Genomic DNA, 27,663 nt, shown 5'->3' on the forward strand with positions numbered 1-27,663 from the left:
AATCAGTTACACGTTGGTATATAGACACTCTCCCTGTAAAAGTTAAGATCACACACCTTACCTGTTCCAAGAGTTAGAACTATGCTAATTTACAAGTTAACATGCAATGTCTAGGTAAATTCTTGGGCCTTCACGATTACAGAAAAGCACCCACAGCAAAGGTTTTCCAAATACCTTCAGAAAATAAAACCCTAGAATTAGTTTGGCCATCTACTTCACTTAAGTAGTAATTTGCAATTCTTCAGTTCAAAATATCTCATTTTACATGTCATTTGGCACATTCAGTATTACATCAGTCTTAAATTTCACTTGTGCATGACAATGAAACAGCTCAATCTTCAGAGGAACTTCCAATCATATCAAAACCAGAAATTTAATAGTTTTAGTTACCTGCTTTCGTAGATAAGCAGCACCTTACCAGCACATTCTGAAGAAGACTGTTCTTTTGTAGAGCACCTATAGTCTGGAAAGAAGTTGAGTCCTTTGCTGGATTTAAAGCTTTATTTATAGAAAGTTCACTGCATTAATAGCAGTGATATTTGCACTGTATTTGAACTCAGCACTAATAGGTTAATATTTATATTTAGGTAACACTTAAAACAAAACAAACTAAACAGCCACAGTTTTAGAGCAGACAGACAGACAAACATAAAAGTTACAGACAGACTTAATAGTAAAATCAATCACAATTATTTCACTCTGGTTGATTTAGTCCAAAGGTTTAGAATTTCTTAATCAGATTAGCAGGAAGGGTAGATTTATCCAAGTCATCGAAGTATGGATGGTTCAACGCCATTTTACCAGAAATCCTTTTTGCAGGATCATAAATTAACATTTTCTGGAAGAAAAAGGAAAATAAACACTTACTCCCTCATGAAACATATACTCGAATCATGTTAAGTAGATAATTATTTAACCACAGTAATAATCAGGTAACCATAGAGACATGTTTTTTCTTGTGTTCCACAATTTCTCAAGGAAGTAGATGTCATTTCCACCTACAAGTCTGAACAGTATTAATACATAACAAAGTGAAGAAGCATTTATTTTCATATTCAATAACCAAGCCCATGCCTGCATCTGGGGGTAACATATGCACTTTACTAAATGCGGAACCAGGCATCAAACAGCAATAATCGTTATTAGCATCAGCTTCTCAATTAAGTTAATAATTTTAGTCTGTTAAAGCCCAACATGCTTAAATAGGCTTTTAATACACAAGTGGTCCTATGCTTGTTTTGTTATACTGATACATAAGAAGTTGTGAAAGTGCTTCCCTTCAGTTTGGTGCAGCTGTTTACAGTTAAAATATAGAGTGATTTGGTCAGCTACAAGGTCCACTTAGGACAGAAGTGCACCTGCACATGTAAAGCAGGTAGAACTGATTTAAGTTTTAAAACAGTTTTAAGACTTTGATTTCTTTTCAGTAAAGTTAATTCATTCAGCTGAAGAACTCAATACTAAAGTTGATGGGAAAAAAATAGTGGATGCCATAGCCACTGAAATAGTCCCAGAACTTCCTAGAAAAGGCAAGAGAATTGTAGATGCTTTTTTAAAGCGCTAGCAAAACAATTTATATCACGCAGTCAGGTCCAAAAGAGGAAAGGTAGGAAGCTACCTCATTTGATTGAGCAGCCACGTGCTTGCATGTAGACATAGTTAAGCTAGACTGACATGCTGTAGCCTTCCTTCCAAGCCTCATGGGTTACACGGCCCTGAGAGGCCCCCTTAAGTTTTCCCAAGTCTGGTAGATCTGGTAGAAGGCTCCTAAATGCTAAGAACTTACTTTAAACCAGCAAAACCCCTGCAGTCTCTTCCATTGTACTTGTCCTTACTAAAGGAAAATACATTTCAAATTCAAATAATCAGTATTCTACCAGTTGCTTTTCCCCATCTCCACAACTAATTTATACTTCAGTGAAAAAAAAAAAAAAAACAGTATTACTCTGCCCTGTAGTGCACCTTGACATTAAACTATCCTTGGACTTAATCTGACAGGGAGTTTGCCATCCAGGTTGATTTAAACTACAAAATTTGCATTTATGTTCTCAGGGCTTCTGCCAAATCCAATACTGCTTCTAGATTTAGCTTTGTACCTGCCCAAGTCTAAGTCAAGCAATAGAGTTCCCTATAGCTACACCCCAGAAGACAAGTAAGTATCCTGTACCTAATAGTGATATCAAAGGTATCACAAAAAGGGGCAAATTTCCCTAAAAAAAGAGGGGATGCTTCAATATTAAGACTACAGCACTTCAGCTGATAGCTTAAGTGACCATTTCTTTTCTGAGCAATCTGATCTGTCTGACAGACCAAAGCTTTTGATGACTGCCATTAATTGCTTAGAAATGCTAGCCACAGAAGTTATTTAACTCATGAATGTCTTAAGCTTACAACCTCACCCAAGCAAATAGTTTTAACACAAGAATTGTGCAACCCCTTTTCAAAATTAGCTATTTTACTTACTGTTTCCAACTGCAACATTCTGTAGAAGTGAACACTTTCATTGGTATAACCTGTGCTTGTACTCTAGAATGAACTATTCATTTTTGTTGCCTTCAAAGCTATGTTCCTGCTTCAGGGTTAAGTGGCATAAGAAACTCAAATGGATTCCAGATGCCCAATAATGCAACCATGCCACTGTTACCAGGCATTAATGGGAAGCTAAATTTTTAATATTAATTTAAGGCCAAACTATAGAAAACTTAACTGTCTGTATCAAGCATCCCAAAATATAATCACAGAAGCAATTCTGTTTCAAACTGATTTAATAGTGACACTGTCAGTGCACACAGAGGAATTACTTCCAACTTAAGTCAATTATTTCTGTACAATACTGCTGTAAGCCTGAGAGAGCTGTCCAAAACAACTGTTTAAGAAACGTTGTGCAGTTTGCCAGCCTGAACCATGGCTCTGTTCTCACAGAGAACATGTGAGAAGTTGTAGTCACTTGAGCTTCCTGAGTAACACCACTACAGAATACTTAATAAACTACTTTATTTCTGACTGCTTAAAACATGAGCCAGCTACAAGGATAATTGCTGTACAGTATTCCCCTTGCAGCAAGGTAGTTCAGATGTTTTGACTTATCTTAAGATGCATAGAACACCCCCACCGTATGCAAACCTGGAGCTTTAGGAGAGCCAAACAATAAGTCACCAAGGTACATTCTTGTACTTAGGTGCATGTAATCATACCTAAGAAGAGACCTAGATTACTCTGCAGCATCAGCATGTGAGCTGGAAGAGCACTAAACAGAAAGGTCTGACTGAAGTACTTGTCAAGTAAAAGCATGGCTCTGGTAGTTTAACTGCATGGCCATGAAACTATAAAGTAGACACAAAATACACCAGTTGAGTTAATCCATCACAGCTAAAATTTCTAACTTGATATTGACAGGCAATTGACACAGACACTACAGACTGATGTGAACTTAGCCTCTGGTTTCACACCTAATCAATACATCCAGCCATTTTCATATCTAGTCAATTAAGACCACCAGGAAAGATGTATGAAGATGAGCCAGCCACAATTAATCCACATGCTACCACACAGGTAAAATATTTCCAACTAGATGAGCAGTCATACAACCACATCACAATTACGGCTGGCACCAAGAGGTTGACAGCTACAGTTTTTGGGCAGGAGCTTTTACTTAGATCTGATGTTTGTAGAACATCATCCTACTTTCAAGTTGCACCTGGCTTATCAGTATAAAACAAGCTAGGACCAAACAGCTTAGTGAAAAGAAAATTATAGTCTAGTAGTCCAGATCAAGTTTGCTATTATGGAAAAACAAGTCAATTTCACATCAGGTACCAGGTTTGTGAGAATGACTGCCTGAACAACTGCTAATGGCATTTGAAGATCTCCATAATCTCCATTCTATCTATCGAGACTGATTAGCATGGCTGCAGATATTCTAGAGTATTTGAAACTACCTGCTCAGTTTCCTTACAAGCAGTTTAAGACAGACTACTTACAGACAGTAGATCAAGCCCATCTTCATCTAAGTTTTTGACGTGTGTTTCCAGGCTGCCAGGTTTCCATTTAGGGAACGTGTTTTTGTAGTCTTGCAGGGATTCCACATCAGGCCATACTTCATTGTTGGGTGTCCCTAAAGCTCTGTGCAAGCACAAGCAAAATACTGATCAGTCTAGTCTGAAAACTGCGTGCACTGTTATGATTTTATTAAGTGCACAGCACTCTTCTGCAATATAGCACAAGCAAGGGAAAGGTCCAGCCTGACATACCTGAAGATTCTGAAGAGCTGGTCAATCTCTGAGTCCCCATGGAAAAGCGGCTTTTTAGTTGCCAGCTCAGCAAATATGGTACCAATGCTCCATATATCTATGGGAGTAGAGTAACGAGCAGATCCTAGCAATACCTCTGGAGACCTGTACCACAGTGTCACTACCTGTTGAAAAAGGGCATTTTTTAAAAAGTTTATAGAATTGGGTCCTCTAATCGACTGTTAGCACAATGACTCATTATTAAGGAGCATTCGCAGTTTTTTAGTTAAAATAATTGCCAATGCAATGTTTCAATGAAAACATTTTTAAGTGATGTTTGAAGCAAATAAGGATAACAAACCCTATAAAAACAGTTGCTTGAACTCCTGAAAGAGCAGGAAGCATACGCAGCCACTCTGACCCATCTGACTCACTGACAGGTATCAGCGGAATTTGTAAGATGCATTAGCATTTCAGAGTAAAACAGTCAGAGAGCTGTAAAACCATCAGGTAAAACATAATACAGTCAGTTTATAACAGCTTTAAAAGCTCCACAATTCTATTTTCAGCTGTTTCATCGTCATAACCAGGAAGCTAGTAAGCATTGTCCAAATCACCAAAAGGATGTTCCAACTTACTTCATGAGTGTATACCCGCACTGGAATTCCAAAGGCTCGAGCCAATCCGAAGTCTGCCAGTTTAATCACTCCCTTGTCATCTATTAGAAGATTCTGAGGCTTTAAGTCTCTGTGCAGAACTCGTCTTGAATGGCAGAAGACAATACCTTGCAAGATTTGATACAGGTAACTCTGTAGACAGGATGAAGTGGGAAGAAAAAAAATCAACACTAATCTTCACTGCAACTTAATGGTTCTGCAACATCAAGCTGTTTCCTTATGTCCGGTCTCCCCCCAGGAATAGGAAAGAGATCCAAAGCATTGCAGATACTGAGTATCAATCTTAAACCCACAAAAATTAAGCGTTTACTTTCATTTAAGACAGTTTAATTCCATAATTGAAAGAATGAAGTTGCATTTGAGAGCAGAATTCTTTTTAAAAGATTCTATTATTTGCAGCTGCTTCTTTAACCTTTCATTCCTCCTCAAGGAGTTAAGAATCAAGAGTTGCTTATAGCTTTGTAGGTCCATCTTCTTTAACTTATATATTACCTTAACACGTGAACGATCCAAATACTGTCCAGATGGAATAGTATCCAAGTATTTCTTAAGATCCATGGAAAGGAATTCAAAAATGAGGTACAGTCTTGAATCCTGCATAAGAACATCCTGAAGACTAAAAATTGAGTAAACAGTCAACTCCATTGCAAAGTGCACGGACTCCCTGTTATATCTCTCCTCTCAACAGGGACACTAGCTGACATTTCTAGGCTCCTAATATGAAAGTCTTACAAAGTTTTCAATCTCCAAATGTTACAGACTTAGTGAGTTGCACTGTTGTTTGCAAAAATCAAGTACATCTGAAACTCTGTCAAACACCCTATATATTTCCTCTTAAACTTATGTTCCCTCATGCCTCGTATGAGACATGGGAAGACTGAGGGGAAAAAAAATGCAGTTTCTTTTTAAAAAGATGTGGGGTTTTCGTGTCTAGCTTCCATTCAAAGCTGGCTTACTACAGCAGTGCCTGAACTACTAGAAGAGTTTAAGGGCTCTACATTAGAATAGGAACCTACTAGGTGCAGCAGGATTTGTGCAGGTTTAAGTGCACCTCCCCCATCCTTAATAGGTTGTAATTGTTCCTAGATGCATGTACACATATATTGAGACACTACCCGGCTGGAATGTGGCCAGTTTCAAGTCACATCTAAGGTATTTTGCTGCATTAAAGAGCAAGTAAATATTGTGCGGGGAATACAATAGCTGCGACCAGTTCTTCCATCAGGTAGCCACTGATGGAAACTTCAGGCATAGTTCAGGTGTGCCAGCTATGTCAGCGTTATAATGCAATGCCTAAAGCTCTGCTACAAGACAGCAAGGAAGTGACTGATGACAGAGGCTCACATAAGGACACCAGGGGCAGATGATGTGTTCCATGATGGCAAATAACCTTCTGAGACTGGCTGAAGAAATAGCTTTAAACAGTTTTCATGAAGTACGCTGTCTCCATTCTAACAATAACCATTCTGAAGATAATTAACATAAATTACAAAAGTCAACAAAAATTTGTTCAATTCTTAGAATGGAGAGGTTGCAGCAGAAGAAAGTCTTAATTAAAAACTGGCATAAACACCAAATTTGGGACTATAGTATAATATAGTGTCTGCTTCACAGCAAACAGGAAAGTGGAATAACTCTCACTTCATGGGAACTGTGGAAAAATCATTTCGTATCTGAGGAGAGACCTAGTACCACGCAAAGAATTTAGCTAAATACCAGTATATGCATACCAGACTATATTGGGATGTTGCAGCTCTTTTAATAAGGAAATTTCTCGGATAGCAGTACTTGGAACACCTTCCTCCTCATTTTCTAGACGTATTTTCTTCATTGCAACCACTTGGCCTGTGGTTTTGTGCCGACCTTTATATACAACGCCATAGGTACCTGAACAAACAAACAGTGAAATGCATGTAGGAAATCCCAGTTTCAGGTGCAGATAAAACAGTGCAAATAAGAATTGATAATATAGGCAAGAGTCCTTGCAACCAAGTACTTTTTGCTTAGTTATTTGGCTTGATTACAAACTATTACTTTGCTTTTGTATTTTAACCATGCAATAGGTGTTTCTTTAAAGCACACCACGCATAAGGAATATTATTTGTTAGGACAAGGCACTTAGCACAGGTGTAATATTTACAGATGCAGTTGTAAAATTAGATATTACTCAGATTTGGGGTCAATTAATTTTCAGACAGGATCACTGTACCTCCTCAAGCCTCAGAGAGGAAAGTTATAACATTAGCCACTGCAAAAGGCTAATGATCAATGAATCAGCAATGATCAACTGTTTCAAGCAGACCACATCATCTTCAGAAGAACGGCATTCTGAGAGCATTTATGCAGAGATAGCTACTTCAGTAAACCCTGGTTGTGGTGTAACCCGGCCGGCAGCTTAGCACCATACGTTCCATGGTAAGGAATACCCCTTTGGCCAGTTGGGGTCACCTGCGCTGGGTCTGTCCCCTCCCAGCTCCCGCTGCCCCGGCCTGCCCCCTGGCAGGACAGAGCGAGGAGCTGGCAAGTCCTTGGCTTGGTGTGAGCACTGCTCTGCAACGATTAAATCGTCGGTGTGATATCGACATTATGCTCATCCTAAGTCCCAAACGCAGCACCCTACCAGCTACTAGGAGGAAAATTAGCTCCAAAACCAGGCTACCCGTGGGCTCACTGTGCAGTTTAGCTGGATTTCAGTAGCTCCCCCATAGCTATAGCGCCTAACTCCCGCGGAAAGGCCAAGAACAGCACGAGGTTCGCGGCTCTCCGCACCCACCTTCCCCGATCTTCTCTATTTTGGTGTAGTCGTCCATCGCTGCGGCTGTGCCTGAAACGGAGAGAGAAAAGGGAACGCGCGTGAGCGGCCGGCTCCTCGGCACAGACCAAGCGACCGGAGCGCCGCCCGGTAACCGCTGCTGCCGCCGGGGCTCAGCGGGAAGCGCGGCGGGCCCGGGCGGGCCGGCGGCAGCGAGGCAGAGCCCCGAGGCGGAGCCGCGGCCATTGCCGCTACCGTTATCGCGGTCCCGGCACCCACCTGAGGAGCCGCCGCCGGTTCCACCGGGTCCCCCCGCGCTCCGCTCCGGGCCGGGCCGCGCCTCCTCCGCCTGGCGCGCGGCGGGCGCTGTGCATTCGAAATGGCCGCGCGCCGCCGCCGCCGTCCCCCGCCAATGGCGCGGCGCCGGGACGATTCAAAGCGGCCAATCAGCGCCCGCCGCCTCCGCGGCGCCAAAGCGAGCCCGAAAGGCGGCTTCTGCCGCTCCGGAAAATCGGCGCGGCCGGGCCCGTCAACCGCGCCCTGAGCCCGGCGTCCGCTTGGTTCGCGTCTGAGCTTGCGGGAGGGCGGGCGGTTTTCCCCCTCAGCAGCGTCGAGGGGACGGCACCGCCCCCAGCCCGGTGCCGGAGGTGCGGGAGGGTCCCCGTGCGGGAGCAAAGCGGGGTAACGGGGTCTGGCAGGAGCCAGAGCACGTCTGGGGACAGGAAAGCCCCTCACAGCCGCTCCTGCACTCAGACCCACTAGTGCCGGTGTTACAGCGGCTGCCCCACGAAGGGCTGGGAGCGTCACCAGGGATGGATGTAAAGCAGGAAAGGACACTCTCCCCTTTCGTTATTTACTTGTTATTTGAATATTTACCCATTATTTACCTCAGGATACAGACACGAGTCTGCACGGGGGAGCTATAGGACGAGCTGGTTTGGAAACAGCTTGTGATCCTCAGAAGGAAAACAAAATACCACTATTAGCATTTATTTATAGCGTTGTAGGCTCACGCACTTCAGGGAGATGACCTCGGCTCATGTTCACAGCCATCGTGCATTGCCACAGTCACAACTTTTGCCAGAAAAGCAGAAAACTACCCTCCTGGCCCTATTGTCGGGCCCAGCGTCACCCATGGGGCGGCAGCACCATGTTACTTACACGTGTTACTTAACTCATGTTACTGTGTAACTTAGAAACTTCAATGTAAAATAGGTTTGGAAAGCAAATGTATTTCTCTCTTTCTAGGTCTGTCCCTATGGGATAATTTCACTATGGGTTCTGTGATTTTGCTGACCTGCTCCAGCCCCTATTTTTTATCTACACCGACAGTAGTGGGCTAACACTCCTTTGGAAACCTACAGTCTCTACATTAGTGAGATGTAGGCATTGTTCCACATGAAATTAACTATTTTAATTACTTTATTGCAATGGTTAACAGAATCCTTGAAAGACAGCTGATCTCAAAAACAACAACAACAAAAAAAAAAAAAAAAAAAAAAAAAAAACTACGCATCTTCTCCTGTGAAAGCATTTCTCTCAGACAGTGATTCCAGCAGGCAGAAGTTTTTACTGTGCGCTTCCTTCTTTTCTTCCCTAGCCCATGGCAAAAGCAAGATGCAGCTCATCCAACTCCTCCCCCTCCAACATACATAAGTTTCAGGGATAAAAATTCTCTACTTTCCCCTCCCTCGCAGGGAATTTTTGCTGCTGAGAAGAACACAACACGCATGCTCTCTGGTTTCTGTTTACCCTGTAGTTTGTGTTCCCAGCACTTGCTGGAGATTTACCTGCATAGAACAAAGCTCTTGTCTGGGGGAAATCCCAGACAGAGGTACAGCCTCACATCTTGTAGGAAATGAGAGTCCAACATGCCCTGCATTACACACCCACAGAGAAACGCTCCTATGTGTGTAACAAACCCAAGACATCCAGCACAGACTGACAGCACAGCTCAAGCAAAGTGTATGTGACATGTCCCTCAGGCCAGACTTTGTGCACAGACAGTACAGCCAGCCTTGGGAGGAGGCTGCTTTGTATATCCAACACAAGTCACAGCTGCTGCTGCTACTGACTCAGCTGGACTAATCCTGGCCCAGAAACCTTAGGAAGGTGGCCAAAGTCCACCTTTTCTTTCAGATAAAGAGAAAACGTATCTGGGAAATCCTCGACATATGGTAATCTTAGTTAACTTTATTTTATTTATATATATATTTTTTATCAGTGTCATGAAAACTTAATACGATGAAGTGTTATATTAAAATACATAGTTATATAGCAAATCTGCCTGAAAGTACTGAATATGCTGAGCTAAATTTTCATTACAGTGGCATTTTTGCTTCAATTTTTAACCAACTTTAAAAAGTCATACGTTTCTCAGTCACGTTCATAGTTCTGGTAGATGTGTAATGTTTGCTCTGAGTACTCACTGAATTTTCAGACTCAGAAAATGTTCCTTTTTCCATATATTCAATTTTTTCATTAATTTAGAGTGGTCAGGATTAGGAGACACCAGAAGGAAGGCTGCTGTAAGGAGAAAAGCTAACTTTTAAATAGCAACACAAGCCTTCAGAGTTGTTCCTCATGGCAGACAGCTGCCACCCACAACCTTGTGTCTTTTTTTCTCCTCAGCTGGTGCCCAGGATGACAAGTTTGGGCTTTTCTAATACCATTGTATGACATGCTTTAGAGAAAGAAGGGAGAGGAAAAAAAGAAAAAAAAAAAAAAAAAAAAAAAAAAAAAGGAAAAGGAAAAGCCAAGGGTGTGAATGGCTTTGAGATCAGTATCAGTCTGATTGCTGTTGCACTCAAAGCCCTGCATAACTGTCCCTGCCTTATCTGTTCTTGTGATACTGCCTCAATGCATAAATTGTGTTGGCTTAATCACAAGTTAATCAGCTCAGGGAAATTATTTTGCTGTGCTCTCCATGTTCAGTGAGCTAGCAGCTCTGCACCAACACCTCACAGTAGCATGCATGGATAATGCCATTGTGTGGGATGATTTCCTTCAGAGACAGAGGAGGTTGCTTTGCCCTTAGCATATGCTAAGAGTGCTTAGTAGCTGTGACAGTATTGACCCAAAGCAGCTTACACCAATTTCAGCTTGACCCTCCCTCAGCCCAGCACACCACATAGCTTTGCTTATGCTACATGCTCCATAGCCACACTCCATACTCACTCGCTTTCTGTATAAAAGTTCTAGCTAGCTTCCTTACAAGGCAAAGTAAATTAGTGCCATGACGGGTCTGTATTTAAATTTGCCAAATATCAGATTGACAGTTCTGCTTACCTTGTGTTTTCCTCCCTCCCTCTGTTGTCTGGTTATCTTTAGGATATAAAACGTCTCCTTTCTGACTGGATAGTGCTTATCTCATTTTGATTATTTCTTTGGACATGACAACAGCTAATACTGCTTAATACAAGTGTGTACAACTGATACAACTACATTTGTATTTGCTTTTGTGTTTGAAGAGATTTACTGTTCTATTTGAAGGAATAGCACCGAGCCTGGTGACAACAGAGTCATGAATGGACAGAAGTACATTTTGGAATTTCTAAGCTTTCCCTAGGATTCCCATTTAAAGTAAAATGTGGAATGAAAAGCAAAACTGAGGAAAAACACAAAGGCAAAGACATCTAGTTCTGCCTTGACAATATATCAACATTTTATTTACATAAATGGGCAAAAGGCACATATACTGAAACCTCTTCTGCATTCAAAACTTGTACTTGCTTGAACTGAGATGCCATTTGTGCAAGGAAGATAGGATCAGACAATGCCAATCTCAGATTATGGTGTTACTGTTGTATTCACAGCTAAGAAACCAATGTAATACTCTGAACAACTCCTATTCTGAGCAGAGGGCAGCTGTGAGAGTCAGTATAGGCTTGTCTTTCATATAGTAGTTATATTCTCCACAGCACGAACATTATTGTAAAGAAGAGAGTGTATTCTGTCTTTTACATAATGATGGGATTAAAAAAAAGTGGACTTAACTTGTGAATACTAATTAGGGTATCTAAAATAAATTGTGTTCACTGTAGTCAAAAGCAGATAAACACAAACACTGTCTTATTTTAGCATCTATAAAAATAAGACATTATTTTGTTAGTATAACAAAGCAAAAGTGAAGTAGGAGTTATTTAGTAGCATTTAGGAAAGCAAGATAATATTAGAGGGATACATAGATCAGATGATTAATTTAGCCCATTAAACTTCTCTTGTTTTGCTGGACAATTCCCGCTATCAAGAAACATGGAGAACAACTCTGTTGCTCATATCCTATGTTAGCATTTTGACAGAAAGAAAAAAAAAAAGTCCTTCCAAGAAATGATTGAAAATAGAGCACAAGCATAAAAGCAACTAAGAAAAAAAAAGTACCATCTCCTTAAAGAATGAATATAAATATTTAAAATGTGTTTAAAGTACTTCAGCAGGTTCAAATGAACTTCAATATAATTTTTAAAGCATGGTGTCTAGCATACACTAAAATACTTTACCTAAAGTGTTGCTGTGATTACAGTAATGGAAATATCAAAAACAATACGTCCACCTCAAATAATGAAGTTGTATATAGAAAGATATTTCAGTTTGGTGCTTATTCATATGCTTATGTCTTCTAGGAGAAAACCTGAGCTGAATTTGAAATCACTGAAGTTTTGTCTTGAGCTTTTACAAAACCATGCATTACCTTCAGTCATGGATAGCAGCTGTGCACCTAACACTGAGAAGGTAAATCAGCGTAGCACACCTGGATGTAGTGGTATCAATAAGTATAATTTTCATAGCGTAGAAAGAAGAGTGAGGAGTTTAGAAGAGCTCCTGAAAACAAGTGAGAGGAAAGCACAGCACATAGGGAGTTTGTGGGAGCGAACAAAAGAATGCAAAGAGTACCTGATAAGTGCATTGAGGTTAGGCTCCAGAAGATAAAACTCATGCAACCCTGGATGTAAATTTTAATACATTATGTATCAGTCCTGGCTTGGCCAAGTTCTTATCCCATAGTAAGGAATGCTTCACTACCACCAAAACTCTTCCTTTAGAGTAAAAAATGCAGCTGGGTAGATACAAACCTCTGGAGTAATACCTACCAATATCCAACTTAGATTTTGTTTTAAGAAGTTTAATTAGAAGAGAAAGATAAACAGGGTATACATACCAAGTCAAAAAAAAAAAACAAAACAAAACAACAAAAAAAGCCTTTTGTTTCTCTAAAACCATTGGTCAAAAATCCAGGCAGCTACTAAAGTAATTGGCAAGATTCCCATTAGCTTCAGTTGGGAAAAACTATCACTCCTAAGGTATCTGAGATACAAACTGGGGTAAAAGTAGCTACTTCTCGGTTTTACACTTCACATAGTTTACAAGCCAAGAAGAAAAATGGAGAAACCTAATAAATTGCTTTTTAATGGCTGTTGAGAGCTGTAGTCAGAGTTACATACCTAGAATTCAATTCCCAACCCCTACTTACACAAGCAGTCTTCTATGTCTTTAGAGAGACTGTTTTTATGAGGCAAATGAGAAGAGCTCGTTAACAGAATACTTCAGCTGAAAAACGAAATCTGAGTCCCCTCTCTCTTAAGCCTTGTCCACATGTAAGGCCCTGTCAATATCACTACAGCCATATGACTATCAGCAATCTTCCTCAGCTAGAGACAATTACACCAGCTAAGATTCTGTTTACTGCTATAGCTATTTGATTTCAACAAATAATACTCCTTTTCCTAATTACTGCAGACTCAGCCTCTTTCTGCATTCCTTATCTATTTATCCTTTTTCATTTTGTGTCAGCCACCTGCTACTGAGCTGTATCAGATCAAATACACTCCAATAGCATATTTAAATTCCAAACCTCAGTCGGGAAAGTCTGACCTGAAACCTCTCCTGAAGTAAGGGAAGTTAACTTTTTTTGGCCCTCCAGGTATCATTCTAGCTGCCAAAAAGGATGCATGCTCTTCCAGATGAGTGTGGTTGAGACAAGTGAGGTTTGTAAGCCTGTGGAAATGAACGTGAGATTTACATACACGCATTACATTTGGACTTGTTTAAAAATTCTTCCTCCTATCAATTGTGTGAGTTGACTTACAGGACACTCTTCACATATAGTAAAAAATACATTTTAGGGTGCTATTTTAACATCTGCAAATTCTATTTAAACTTAAAATTTTCCTTTCTAAAGGGTGAAGGAAGGTAGTATGCAGTAACAGCATAACATGTGAGGCCCTATAAAAACAGTGTATGGTCCAGCCACAGAGCTGCTAGTTGCTGCTGCCCATGACCGTGCCTCTCTTTGCTTCATGCTCTCTTTTAGCCAACATGTATGTTGCTTTCTTTTTTCCTTCTCTCCTCTGCTTCCCATTTCCCTGCGTGGGCTGAGGAAATGAGTCATATCCCAAATAAGAGGGAGAAAGACATTCTGGGGAAAAACTCTTGTTCTCCAGAAAAAGAAGTACTGCTGACAGGGTTTTTGTAAAATAGATACAAATTGACAACAATTTTCAGATCTCAATGGCTATTCCAGGTTGGGGTGTAAGTTTAGATTGATCAACTAGCATGCTTGCAAAGTTATGCTGCACCCTGTGAAAGTGCAGCCCTATCAGTCAGAGATCAACTCCTTCACATTGGGCACAGCTAAGGTCTCTGTTTAAATACTTTTATTTTGCCTCTGAATGTAAACAAAAGATGTATATATCTAGTGATAGTGACAAGCAATCAATTGTGCAGTACCTCAAAGATAAGTAAACACCTTTAGTCAGTTTATACCTCTGTGTGCTCATTCTGTAAATTGCACCTGCAACACTAAGGTCCTTGATAGTAGAAAATGATTTTATTAAGTAATTTAGTACTTAATAACATTCGTTGTGTTTAACTGTTGTTAATTCTTCAATTATTTTCTAATGGAAACATGAAAATAGATTGGTGTACCACAACAGACTTCTGAGAAGTAAAAACAGTAAGAAAATGGCATAGTCATTAAAGTTGCAATTGAAATAATTTGAATAGTTTGTGATGCAATCGATTTTAATGTGCTCAATTAAAATAGTTTAATGGGCATTTAACAAGCACAAGTGCCAGGAGCAGCTACAAACACAACTGCTGGTTTGATCAATGCCACTCGTGTGGAGGCTGCACAGCCTTTAGCCCCGATGGGGGTGCTGGAATCCAGGTGTATCGCACAGGATCAGGTGCCTTGCGAAGGAGTTTCAGCTTATCGGTATCAGTAGAAACAGCCCCTGATTACCTTCAAGGCGTGAGGTGATCTCATGGTGCCTTTCACGTGTGAGAGTTTGGGGGTTGTATTGTAATGGGTGCAGAAAAACTAGTACTCGTTACAGAAAACCAACTGCCACCACTTCACTACGATAAGAAATTCGTTAACGCTAAGCCAGACGATTTAGTTTCTGTGGTTTTTATTATTTTATTTTTTAACAGACCCGAGCTGCGCTCCCTGAAGAGCGTCCCACAGGCGGGCAGCAGTCCCCGGGCTCACCCTCAGCGAGGCCAATTTCCAGGTGAGGTCCGGGCAACGCGGGGGGGACCCCCCGGGAACCCTCCCGCGTTCCGCGCCGATCCCAGCGCCCGCGAGCGCACTCGGTAGCCGCAGCCGCCTGGCCGCGCCCCGCTGCCCTGCGACGGGGCGGGCCGGGCCGCGGCCCCCGGGAGCCGCTCGCGCCCGCCCCCGCCGCGGGAGGAGAGGCACCGTCGAGCCCGGCTCCACCTGAGGGGGCGGCGAGGGGCGGGAGGGCCGGCCCGGCTCTGCCCCCGCCGGGCGAGGCGAAGCGAGGTGAGGAGAGGTGCCTGGGAGCGCCGCAACATGGCCTCCGCCGGACGGGGCGGCCCGGACCAGGTGAGCGCGCTGCCCCCCGCCGCTTCCCGAGGGCTGCGGCGGCTCCTTCGGCTCCCGGCTCCCCCTGCTCTTCTTCCTCCTCCTCTCGGCCGCGCGGGCGGTGGCACCGACGGCGCCTCCGGGCGGCGGTTGGCGGCGGGGCTCGCGCCGCCGCGGCCGTTAACGGTCGCTGCCCGTCAGCGGCGGGGTGTGAGGGGCGGCCAGGCCGGTGGCAGCCGCTGAGGGAGTCCTGGGCCGGTCTCTGTGGCCCCGCTCCTCGCCCCGGGCTCCTGCCGCTCTCCCCGGGCAGGAGGAAGGCGCTCCTGCCCTCGCACCGCGCCCCGACGGCCGCGGGCGGCTCTCCCCGCTGAAGGGAGCTTTAAAGGGTCGGGAAAGTGCGGCGAGGGGAGCCGTCGGGCTGTACCCAGACCTCCTGAAACGGAACCTCCACCGCTAACACTGTAATTAATTGAGAATAAGCGTTATCCTTTGCTCCTTTGTGGTTTGTTAAGCAAGGTTGGTATCTTCTGGGTCATTAAATCCTCAAGGACCGCTTAGGCTGCCAATTGAAAGCTGAAATTCTCTGCCCAGTCACAGCCTCGTTGTACGATGCCATGGTTTTCGTGCTTTCCCTCCAAATCGGCCCGGTGTTCACACGTAAAGATGCAGTGTGAATTAACACCCCCAGGGGCCGGACCAGGAGCAAAGCACTGCTCCAGCTCTCGAGCCCTCCACAGGCTGGTCACTCACCTGCTCGTGAGGTTTGGACTTGCTGAAGAACTCCTCTTCCTCAGCCCATGACTTCTGCCTTTCCTGAGACCCCTGTTTGAAGGACACAGGTCCCCGAGAATATGAATACAGTACATCTCGGAGTTGTCAGCGCACTTTTTTTCTTTTTCTTTTTTTTTTTTTAATTATCTCTTTAACCAGCTGGCTCATGGTGAAGTGTGGTCTCTTTCAGTGTGTTCCCAAAGTGGGCAGCTTCCAGACTTGTTCTGATAGGTTTGCAATGAGGCTACATTGAAGCACCGAGCTCTTAAAGAAGGTGGCTGTTCTCACCCTAGACACCGTGTATGTTACCTTTTGCCCTTGGAGTAGTCTCACAACTCTTGGGAAGCATCAACTTTTTGTCCTCCAGGATCTGATTCCTTTCCACCATTACAGGCAGCAGTTTTTCCACTGGTTTGAGAAGAATGGTCAGGCCCTACATGCCTAGTGTGCCCTTCTGTGTGCTGGGCTTTTTTCCTTCCCTGAGACACGGGTTTGTAAGATGCTCAGATCCTGAGGCAAATCCAATGGCCGGTGGTAGAAATGGTGACATGTTCCGAAACAGTGGTGGTATTTCTACTGAGCTGCTTAGAAGAATTTTTTCCAGTTATCATAAATCTCTGAGGCCCTAGATGATATCTGTGGGAATTTGCTAATGCTCCTTGCTTGATTTCTGTTACAAATGATTGTGTTCTATCACGTGTCATTGCTCTGCTGATATGTGCCAGAGAACAGGGTTGGGTGTTTATTGAAAAAAAAAAAAATCTCACCCATCTCATCTGGGTAATAATCTATTGGTCATATGTTTTTGTTGAAATTGTGATATATATATCTACTGCAGCGATTTGCAATTTTACATGAATATTTATTTACTTTTGGATTAAAAAAATATTTTTTAAGAACTATTTGTTTTTTCATAAGGTAACTTCAGAGCTTTGCAGAGTGAGTCTAAAACTACAGCATAGGAAAGAAAATGGCTTGCAATTAACTATGTTGTTTTATTACTGTACTATTTTGCTGTTAATTTAGGATGGCTCTTTATTTCATTTTAATCTAAAATATTTTTTTCAGAAGCTCATACTTTAGAAAGATAAGAGGAGGAGTATAATACTTTAGTTTTTGTTCATTTGCTTTGACGGTTCTGAGTGTCAGTGTCTAAAAGTAAGTTAATTATGCCTGGGGGTCACTGGCAGTGCTCTATTTTTTCCTGTAGTGTTTGGTTGTAGTTGTCTGGTCAGTTCACAGTACTGGACATGTTTGGTCTAAACCCTATAAGATGTCTTACTTTGAATTCTGGAAATTATAAACTTGGTATAATTTATTTGCCATTTAGTTTAACGTAAATTTAAGGCCTTCATGGGAAAAGAAAGGAGACAATGGTCTTATTGTTGTGCAGAAGAAAGAAACCAAACTGTTCAAATATGAAAGCTCATCTCATAAGAAGAAAGAATACCGCTTAAGTGGAAAACTTATTTCACAGAATAAACTTTTGAGTGTGATCTGCAAGACCACGATTCCACTCACAGCTGCTTTGAAAAGCAAACTTTTTTTTCCAATTATTGTAAGCTTTGGGAAAGATGGTGGTTTTGTAGTTTAAAACAAACCCATGCAGAATATAAATCAGACTACCTGAGTCTTGAATTCTACATAAAAGTTTGGTATGGGAGTTTGCTGCTGCTGTATGTTCTGGTTTATCCTACATTTTCATCAGTTTAACTTTGCCCCCCCCCCCCTTTTTTTTCCTCTAATCCAAAGTTCTCGAAGCTTTGTTCTTAAATATCCTATTTCTCAAAACTGGCTTTGGAAACTGTATATTCAGTGCTCTTGACAGCATGTAAAACCTAATGTGCTAATCCAGTGGTTGAATACCCATCGGAGGTTATTTTTGCCAGTCTATGTTGCCTGAAGTGTGAGTGTTTCCCATATACATCAGGTTTTGTGTTAAGCTGATGATAATGGCACTTGCGGTCCTTTGGCCATAGCTCTCTGGGTGACAAAATAAGACCTGGCATGTTGCTTTAATTCTGAGAAAAGCACGGTTTTGCAATCTTTAATCAGGCAAAAATTTCTTAGCTCTTTGAGGGAGTTTGACAATGACTTGGCCCAAGGAAAACTTTTTTTTTTTTTTTTTCCTTTTAAACAGCTCTTGGCACTTAATTGTTTACTGCTCTGGAAAAAGCTCAGTGGCACAGAACCTGGGGCATGAGGGTAGCTTAAAATATTTCTCTGGGTTCTGTGGGCATGAATTCTAATCTGTATGTTAAATAAGTATTTATAGAGCTGACATGTACAAGAAGGAAAATAAGAATGGTAACATTTGATTTTTTTCAAAACAAATCCTTCAAAGTAGATTTAAACATGTTTGTTTGTTTGTTTTGTTTTTTCCCTTAATGTGATAAAACTAGTTTAGATTTGCATTCACTTCTTCCCTGAAAATTTGGGGAAATCAGGAAAAATGGAATTTCTTTTTTCCTGGGGGGGTTGTCTGGTGGGGAAATGGAGAAGGAACTCCCAACTCTTACTCCCATCTTCTATAGAGAAGTTCAGTGACTAAGAAGCGGCGGAGTTTTGCTTTTCTTCTGATAACTTGCACGTGCTGCTTGGTGATCCGGAGCTCTTGTTCTCAACTTTTAAATTTTTTAAACTATACAGGTGTTCATGTAAATACGTAGAAAATAATTTGCTTGCACCATGTGTTTTTGCTGCCTTTGTCATCAGGGCATGTATGAGTGGAGAGATGTGTCGTGGATTGAGAACGAGGAAGATGAAGAGGACAGCAGAGAAAATGGCTTTATTAAAACGTTGATTAGTGTGATGGTGAAATTTGGAGGAGCCTTGCTCTGCCTGAGTCAATCATTGCCTGTTACAGTCTTTTCCAGTTTTATAGGTATCTTGATCAAAACCATCCAGTTTAGTCCTGGAGTGGTGGCTGCTGTTCCTTCCATGCTCCCCTGTGACATCCTACAAAACTGAGTTTAGTACTAGCTGTGTAGTTATAATTTCTTCTATTGAATCATCTTAAAACTTCATTTCCTACTTACTTGTCAAAGAGAAAAAGGTACAGTCTTTCCTTCAGTCTCCTTTTCTAATCAAGGAAGTTATTCTCCAAGGGCATACTTAGGTTGGTGCCCTTCAAAAGAGAAATTGTTCCAAGTTTCCATATAATACCTGATGCATGCATCATGATTTTATCAGTATGTGATACCGATTTTATCTGATTCTGACTTAAAAATGTTATGAGCTAATGGAAGGAGTTCTGTGTAGTTGTGGTCGGGAGAGTTATTTTAAACAACTTGTGATGACAGCTGCTTTTCGTAGGAGAAAGTACAATAACATTCTGCAATGACAGAGTAGTTGGTAGGATATGCATGTCATAGAACTTGTTTCTTATGGACTGTCCTGATGGAGATTTGATTTTACGTTTTAAAACATCTTTGATAAAACATCAATCTTGGAAAATATTTTGGAAAATAATTTTTAAAGCAATCCTGATGGAGATCACTTTCAGATAACTCATACCTATTCTATGCAACTTCTGTGATCTTTGCATACTGCTGTTACTAGTACTACATTTTAAGTTTATTTTTTTCTTTTTAAGAAAAGATTATGGTTTCTCAACTTCTGTTACTTATTTTTCTTTATGGAAAAATACACAAAGAAAAGGTTATGAATGACTATGCCCTCACCTAATAATTAAAGTTCTGTTTTTGTGGGGTCAGAATTTCTGCCTCTTGCTGTATGGAGGTTGCTGATTATGCAGTCTCTGAAAAGTTACATAGCATTAGGAAGATGTTCAGGCAGCTGCCTGTATTTTTCTTCTGAATTTGAGAGTTAGAAGACTAAGGAAGACTTTTGTGGTGGGAAACATTCATTTTCTTACAAACATTAGATGAAGCTGACTCTTGCTTGTTTTTGCCAAAATGTACTATCCTGTAGATTTTCATTGCATGTCTCAGTTTTCAAAGATTATCTGCCTCTCAGTTCATTGCCATCATTTTCTGGGGGGAGTTCTTGGCTTTGTTTTCTTTTTTCACCCTGTAATCTCATTGTTATTTCTGTGACTGTAATAGTTTAGCACAGCCTCAGGCAACAGAGACATTTCTGTGCAGGTTTGGTTTCCTCAAAACACCTGTTTAGCTTTAGGACTGGTTCATAGAAAATTTATCCTGAAATTGCTGGACTTACTGTGCAAAGCACTCCCAATCACAGCACAGAATAGATCAGATGAAGCTAAAAAAAAAAAAAAAAAGAGAGACAATTAGTTTTAGCCTTTCCTTTTTTCTTGCAGAGATGAGCCTGGCCTATATGTGAAACTGCAATATATACTTAAAAGCACAAAAGCCAGGCTCTTGCACAGGAAAGCAAGGCTTGTGAGGGTAAGAAGGAAAAGTGCAGGCGTTACTGATGGGGCACAGCTAATTTGGGTGAGGATCTTGCTTGTTCATTCATGTTTGCCCTTATTTTGAAGCTTTCTGTCTGTGATGTGAGACTCACTGTTTTATGAGTTTTTTTGGGGGGATTGATGTGTAAAATCTGTTTCGTGGTCTTGCAAATGGGGAGGGTGAAGCATACGAGGCCAAGTGACCCAAGTGTGCTCTTTAAGATACAGCCTTGGGGTGTAATAAAATGGTAAATACTCAACATAAAAGGTGGGTCAGTGGGCCTTCTGTTCTGAGCATCGATACTGCACTCAGGGAAAGAAAAGACTTCTGAGAGAGTCATGAAATTATAGGTAGGAGTAGCCTATAATATTAATAACAGTAACAACATGGTAATAATCATGTGATGGGTGTATGGCATGAAGGGTAATTAAGTTGATGAAACCAGAAATAGAAGCAACTTTACAATAATTTCTGCTGAAGGAGAAACTCTGGGGATCAATGGATTCGATAACATTTAAAAAACTATTATTATTTACCTTCCAGTGACCTCAGTGCTCCTCTATAAAAGAAGGAGAATTATTATTATTTAATTTGATAGTGGTTTTCCTGGTGTTTTTGAGCTTTCCTGGACCCTTTCTTGAAGTGAATGTTGTCTTAGGTTAGATTTAAGGCACAGTAAAATGATGTTATTGTTCTCTCTGTATACTCACATATCTCTCCCTTGTATAACATCTGAGGTACATAAACTGGCACATATATCAGCCAGAGCTGTGGAGCAAGTTGCATTTAAGGTGAGGAAAGTAGAGAGGTAAGAGAAGTCAACGAGGAAGCTTCTCTTAGCTGCTTGTTACAACACTTCACCTGTGAACATCATGTGCATCTAGAGTTGCTCTTTCTGTTGGAGATCTAGACATAATATCTACTAAGTTATGTTTGTGAACTTTGTTGGACTTGAAGTTAGAGAAAGATAAGTATCCCCATGACTTCTGAGTATCTGGACTTATACTACTTGTTTTTTGAATCCAGACCAACGTTTCCATAGCTATTGCTTCCAGTGTCTACAGCGTGGAGCAGTGTGTCTATTCTGTGCTTTCACTGAGGTACCATAGACAGTTTATATTCTATTTAACCTCAGCCTCTTTGCCTTGCTTTGTGTCATCACATTCACACCACCAAATAAGAAGTTGACCTCTTTCCCTTTGTTACCTTATTTGCAGAATCCAGCTCAAATAGTAAGGGCACTGTGCTTGCCACCTGACAAATGGACAGGAACAAGCCCAGCATGTGTCAGGATGTGGACTTGCTCCTTCTGCAACATCAATTTTTACAAGAAATTACTTGTTGTGCTACAGGCATGACCCAATTTTGTAGGTGAATGATCTGTAGGTGTGATTCAGTGTTTTCCATCAGTGATGGCAGAGCCAATTTCCTTTCTTCCTCTCTACACCTGCATTTGGCTTGTTCCTGTTCAAAGGATATTGCGGAGTGCACACGCGCCTGTCTGGGAAGCCAAATCATTTCACAGGTCATGGCTCTGCAAACAGGTGAGGCAGTTCTGCTGTGGGAGAATAGCTTCTGGTGGGAAGGTAGGAATAAGCTGCAGTGAACATGGAAAAAGCAAGAACCTCCTAAACTGCACCTCCCACTTAAACATCTGCCTTGTGGAACAGCAGCAACTGGTACAGGTGCTTACCTGTGTTGAGGAGCATACGTGGTTTGCAGGACTCAGCCTGAGGCTTGATGTTAGGCTTGGTGCTTGTATCCTTAGTTGGGAACTCAACACGTAGCTTCAACATCTCATTCCAGTGCCTTAGTTGCATATACCCTACACTGCAAAGAACTGTCTTTTTCTGTGTTTTCTTTTCTTTCCTCTGGTGCACCAGGTCTGCTCTGCCCTTGTTGATTGGAATCCTTTGCTTAAAACCTACCTACTGCCTTCCTTCCCTCTGACATCACTTTCAGAAATGACTTCAATTCAGTAAAGCACTCTCATTCCTGAAGTTACTGTTTTTCTTTATTGTCATGATACACACAAAACTTTTTCATGACCTTTAGTCATTTTGGTGGTGTGGCTGACAGCACAGTTTGAAAAAGCGTTAGGATTGAGAAAGACTGTAGCAACACTGTCAGGAGGGCAGGTGCTTTGTTACTGGTTTTCGGTGCTGAAGAAAATGTTGTATAAATACATTGAACCTTTCTTCTGTGATGTGTAATGTCATGTTTCATATATAAACATGGTGTCATTTAAAACTCAGGCGTCAGAGGTAGCAAGCTAAGTATATTCAGAAACCACATGAGAAGTCTGGAGTCTTTTTTTTTTTTTTTTTTTTTTTTTCTTCCAGTGAGAGCTAATCCTAGGGAAACTCACTAGAAACAGTATCTTTCTGGAAGGTTATGAAAAATAATGCCTAGGTTTGATTTGGTGGCTGGAAAAGTCTGGCCTTGGCAGTGCAAGGGTCAGTAAGTGCTAAATAATGTTTTTGTTGTTGTTGTTTGATTTTTTTTTTTTTTTTAAAGCAATGGTTTCAGTATAAAGATCAGATACACAGTCTAGTGTTCTAATTAAGGTGTAAATTAAACAAACAGAAAGGTGTGTGTGTGAGGGGCAGAAAGCACATGCATCAGTCTGTCAGTTCAGCACACATTCCTGTGTGTGGCCTGTGTTTCTTTTCAGTCTCCATCCCTGCAAAGCCTCTTTGTGATCTCAGCCTTGATGTGGGTCAAAAGGGGAAGATTGTTAACATTCCTCCTGCCCCTCTCCATCACCATCAGGAGCTCGAAGTGGATAGCAGTCCTTTGGGCTCATGTGGGAGAGGACAGTGGAATTCTGGGCTGCTTGTAATTGCTTTCCAAATATTTCACTCTCCCCCATCTGGACAGTAATCCAGCTCCCAGTTTTTGATTGTTATGAATGCTAATGTCCCTGGCAAATTAATGTTTTCATTTTATCACCATTCATGTGCCCATCAGGAAGTCTGACGCAGCTAAAGAAAACTTCTCTAAGAATCATAATTCTAGGTAGTGTGCTCTGTAATTGCCCCTTAGAAGTTGTCTGTCTTGTCCCTGTTGGCTTATTTATTGCCATTGCTTATTTATGCAGCTCTTTTCCCCACTTTGTGCTTTATTTTCAGATACTAATATAGGTTTACTATGACAGTTTTGGTTCTACAGGTTAGATAGAAATAGCCAGTTTCTCTTTCTGGCTAAATTAAATCTGCTTTCAAAGTGAAGTGTTCTTTGTTCTGTAAATGAATTATACCAGATTGTTATAAGCAGTTTAGAATTGCTTGCTACAGTGATACAAGTAGGTAAAAATATGCTTCTGAAGTGATTAAGCACTTGTCATTTATTCTATGTTGCATTTCTTCCAATCATCATAATTCTAATGAAATGCATGTTTACTGTGGCCTCTTTCCCTTGCCTTTAATGTGTCTGTCTTCCTAAAGAACTTGTTAAAGAACAAGGTGTTTTAGAAGACTAGTCCCTTGATCAAATGGGACAAAAAAAAATGTAATATTCAACATTGATCTCAGTGATCTTAAGCTTGTAAAGTAGATGTGCAAAGATTGTTAACCTCATACTGAGCTCACATACCAGGGGTTGGGGGGAGGGAATATGCCACACGATTATTCTAGAGTTTAGACACTGGGGAGAAACATGCAAATATGCTTAGAAACAGAACAAGTTATATAGCCACTACAGGTAGTACTGCAGGTGGTAACATTATCAGGTGGTGTATGTGTAAGAAGATATTAATAAATAATATAGCAAAGCTATGTCTTAAAACAAACAAACAAACAAAAAACTTGTGCTATGGTTAATGTTTCTTTCATGCCCTTTGCTGCAGTTAACAAGGCTAGCCTATTGCAGGCAACAAAAAGGAATACCATTACGATTGCTTTTGTGGAAGGAAAAGTAATTCTTAGACACCTGCAGTTTTGTCATCTGCTTATTTTTGTGCCAGTTCCAAATGATACAGACCATTTTGGCAGTTTTACTTAATGATCACATGAAGCTTTCTGCGTGAAGGACACTAGATTTTTTTTTTTTTTCTTGCAGGAGGAGGGGCAGACATCTTCAATACTAGTATAAATAAATGACCTTTTTTTCAAGTAAAACAGTACTAGTATAAATAAATAACTTTTTAAAGTAAAATTCCTTTGTTACTGGTTCTGTGACAGCTGTTGATGTAAACCTAGCAAATCCAGCTGTACTAGTCACTCTGAGCCCTTGTTAGGGTTTTTCCATGTGTTAAAATTATATATAGTACTCTTTAGTAGTCAGAAAATAGGAGCTCCAAACTTTAAGAATCTTGGAAAACACTGATTAAAACATATTTTCAAGTGTAACGTACCAACAAGTTGATCATCCTGGGAATGTGTCCACATTGTAGTGATCTTTATACAGGAAATTCTTTTAAAATAACAATAATAAAGTGGCTTAGAAATTGTCATAAGTTTTAAATTGACTGTCTGTCTCTAAATGATGAAAGGAAAATGTTGTAACTGCCGCTATATATATGCGATCACTTGGATTGGCTGAAATGAAAATGCAAAGCTGTTATTTCCTAGGAAAGTGACTTTGTGGAGATGTTGGGTATTTGTATTTAATGGGATCATGGTCTTTGCTTGTCACCTGTGTTCATCACAGTCACTCCAGCTTATTTCTTTATTTGCTCCTGGTAGTGTGGCAGTCTGTGTGGCTGGGGGACTGGAGCTGCCTCTGTCCCTTCCATGTGCAGAGCAGGTGATTGGTTTGGCTTCTCGTAGGTGCTGAATGGCAGTATCTGTCTCCAGAGTTGGAAGAAAGGCAGCTCCTCTTAATAACAGACCCTCTGACTGCACGTTCTAGTGTAGAACTCGAAGTCAGGTGATGTAATGACTAGGGAAAGTAGTGATGGCAATATTCAGGACTAACACTTCTCAGAAATCTTTTTTTTTTTTTTTTTTTTAGATTTGATTGAAGAAAAGATTGAGATGGAATGTGGAAAGCCTGTTCAGAGCTGTAGGAATTCTAGATTTGAAATGTGTATTAATAGGAATAAGTGTGATCTATACAGATTTAAATACAATTAGAGATTTGTTCCATGACACTTATTCTTCCCTAGTTTTATTATACAAAGGGAACAGACAACCAGTCAGTATATGTGGCTGGATTGTCAGGGTGATAATACTGATGGGAAGTCTCAGCAGGAATAAAATTATTCCTACCATAATATTCTTGGTGCCAAAAACTTAAACTACAGCTGCTCATCTCTCTCCTATTGCCTTGCATTTTTGGCAGACACCTTGCATGAGTTTCAACCTGGAACACTGGGGTGGGTTAATGAACTAAGGCAGGGGTGCATGGAGCATGGCCTGTGGAAGATGAGACGTTGAGCAGGGTCTGAACAGAAGGTAGCCTGTGTCTTGGCTGTCTGCCAGCTGTACCTGCTGCAGTTCTCAGTATACCCTCTGCTAGCATTTGCCAGGTCATGTGTTCAGTTGCCAGCTTTGGTGAGGTCTGTCCCACACAGCTAATGTCTGCTCTTGTCTGTGTGGCCTTCTAATGTTGGTATTCACTGTGTGATGAAGGTGTTACTGTTCCTGCTGTATTCTTACAAGTGTCTGGCTGAGATTACAATTAATCTGCAACTGAAAGCTAGTTGTACAGGCTTTAAGAAGTAGCTTTGTATTTAATGAACCATGCCAAATAAAGCTCAGGCACGAAGCCTGCTGAAATTGATAGAATTCTTGGAGCTGATGATGGGTTCTGGAATGGGTCTTTCTATCTGATGTTACAGTAACCTTCTCCACTTCAGCATCTCTTTTTAAAAATGTTCTTTCATAGTGGTTAGGTAGATAATGACAAAAACTTGGATTATGTGATCCTGTTCTCCTCTCTGTCCTTGAGTTTAAAAAAAAAAAAAAAGAAGTAATTCTGAGTTCAGATGTTCATACAAAGCCTGTAAAAGGAAAGCCATCTTTGATACCCCCAACTTCTAGTGAAACTTAAGGCTTGTGTCCTTGTGAAGTAAACTGCAGTGTTAACCACTGAATCCCTTTCCAAAAATACAGGTAGCAAAGATTTATGCTTCCCTCTTCTCCAAGATCTTGAGTCCACCCCAGTGTTCTAGGAACCCCTGGATATTAACATGAGCGAGCTCTCTGCTTCCTGGGGCTGCTGTATGCTCTGAGGTTTTGTTGCGTGTATAAAACCAGAGAGGACTATTCAAAACACAAGCATAAAACAAGGAAGGAATGCCTTCTTCTCCTAAAAATCTGTGCTGAAAAAATACCTTCTGCTCTTTGAGGTTTGCAGTAATGCTGTCAAGCACACATCTGAAACTTTTCTTCTTGTCTGTTTTTAATTGTGATTATTTAAACCTTGGTACTCATCAATGAGAATACCTATATATATAGTGTGTGTGTGTTTAGCATTGTGCCCAGTTGTTTAGCTAGACAGTCCAGCATGAAATGAGGATATAGATATTAAGAGTGAGAAATGTGCACTGAATCTCTTGGTGTGGTTAGTGTATGGTTATCAAGAGTGGAGGCTGAATTCTTACTGCCAGTCACTGGCTGAGCAGTGTTGCTAGGGCTGTAGGTCCTCCAAAAAAGTCATGCAATACGATGGAGTTTTGCACTTCCCTGACTGAAAGAATGTCCTTGCTGTTTTACTCAGATTTGTCAATATTGCTGCCCCTCTGGCAGGCTGCCAGCTGCCTTGTGTGATCTCCCCCACTTATGGTGCCGGTTAGATGGTTGGTGCTCTTGTCAGAATATTTCTAATGCTCTGCTTTCTTGGCAGAATGCTTATACCTGTCACAAGGCTAGTTATTTGCTGGGTCAGAAAGCTTGGTGGATGCTAGTAGTTCTGTCTGTAGAAACTAGTGATATCCCAAAGCACTGGCTGAAGCTTTATATTTAGTGCGACCAGTATATCATAAAAGCTCTTCCATTTTGAAGAATGTGTTCTTTCCTAGTTTATTAACTTTTCAGTTAATGATTAGTTTGCTTTATAATAGGCATCGATGCCTGTATTGTTTATC

The 27,663-nt window shown here is 41.1% G+C and overlaps 2 protein-coding genes across 2 annotated transcripts in view; one reads left to right on the forward strand and one right to left on the reverse strand.

The window, feature by feature from the left end:
• Positions 1-485: 485 nt before the first annotated feature.
• On the reverse strand, positions 486-8,055 carry CDK1 (cyclin dependent kinase 1). The gene is made up of 8 exons (XM_035329378.1): positions 7,938-8,055; positions 7,680-7,730; positions 6,637-6,793; positions 5,399-5,522; positions 4,868-5,038; positions 4,251-4,414; positions 3,981-4,122; positions 486-838 (listed from the first exon to the last, which is right to left on the reverse strand). The coding sequence occupies exons 2-8, from the start codon at positions 7,714-7,716 to the stop codon at positions 722-724; spliced, it is 912 nt and encodes a 303-aa protein (XP_035185269.1). The 5' UTR covers positions 7,717-7,730; positions 7,938-8,055; the 3' UTR covers positions 486-721.
• A 7,339-nt stretch (positions 8,056-15,394) lies between these two features.
• The window catches only part of ANK3 (ankyrin 3), a 357,107-nt gene continuing 344,838 nt past the window's right edge, over positions 15,395-27,663 (forward strand). The window contains exon 1 of the mRNA XM_035329362.1: positions 15,395-15,504. Coding sequence (XP_035185253.1) covers positions 15,472-15,504 — 33 coding nt within the window. The 5' untranslated portion in view covers positions 15,395-15,471. The remainder of the gene's footprint in view (positions 15,505-27,663) is intronic.

Source organism: Oxyura jamaicensis, chromosome 6, assembly GCF_011077185.1.
Source record: "Oxyura jamaicensis isolate SHBP4307 breed ruddy duck chromosome 6, BPBGC_Ojam_1.0, whole genome shotgun sequence".
NCBI classification, from domain to species: Eukaryota; Metazoa; Chordata; class Aves; order Anseriformes; family Anatidae; genus Oxyura; species Oxyura jamaicensis.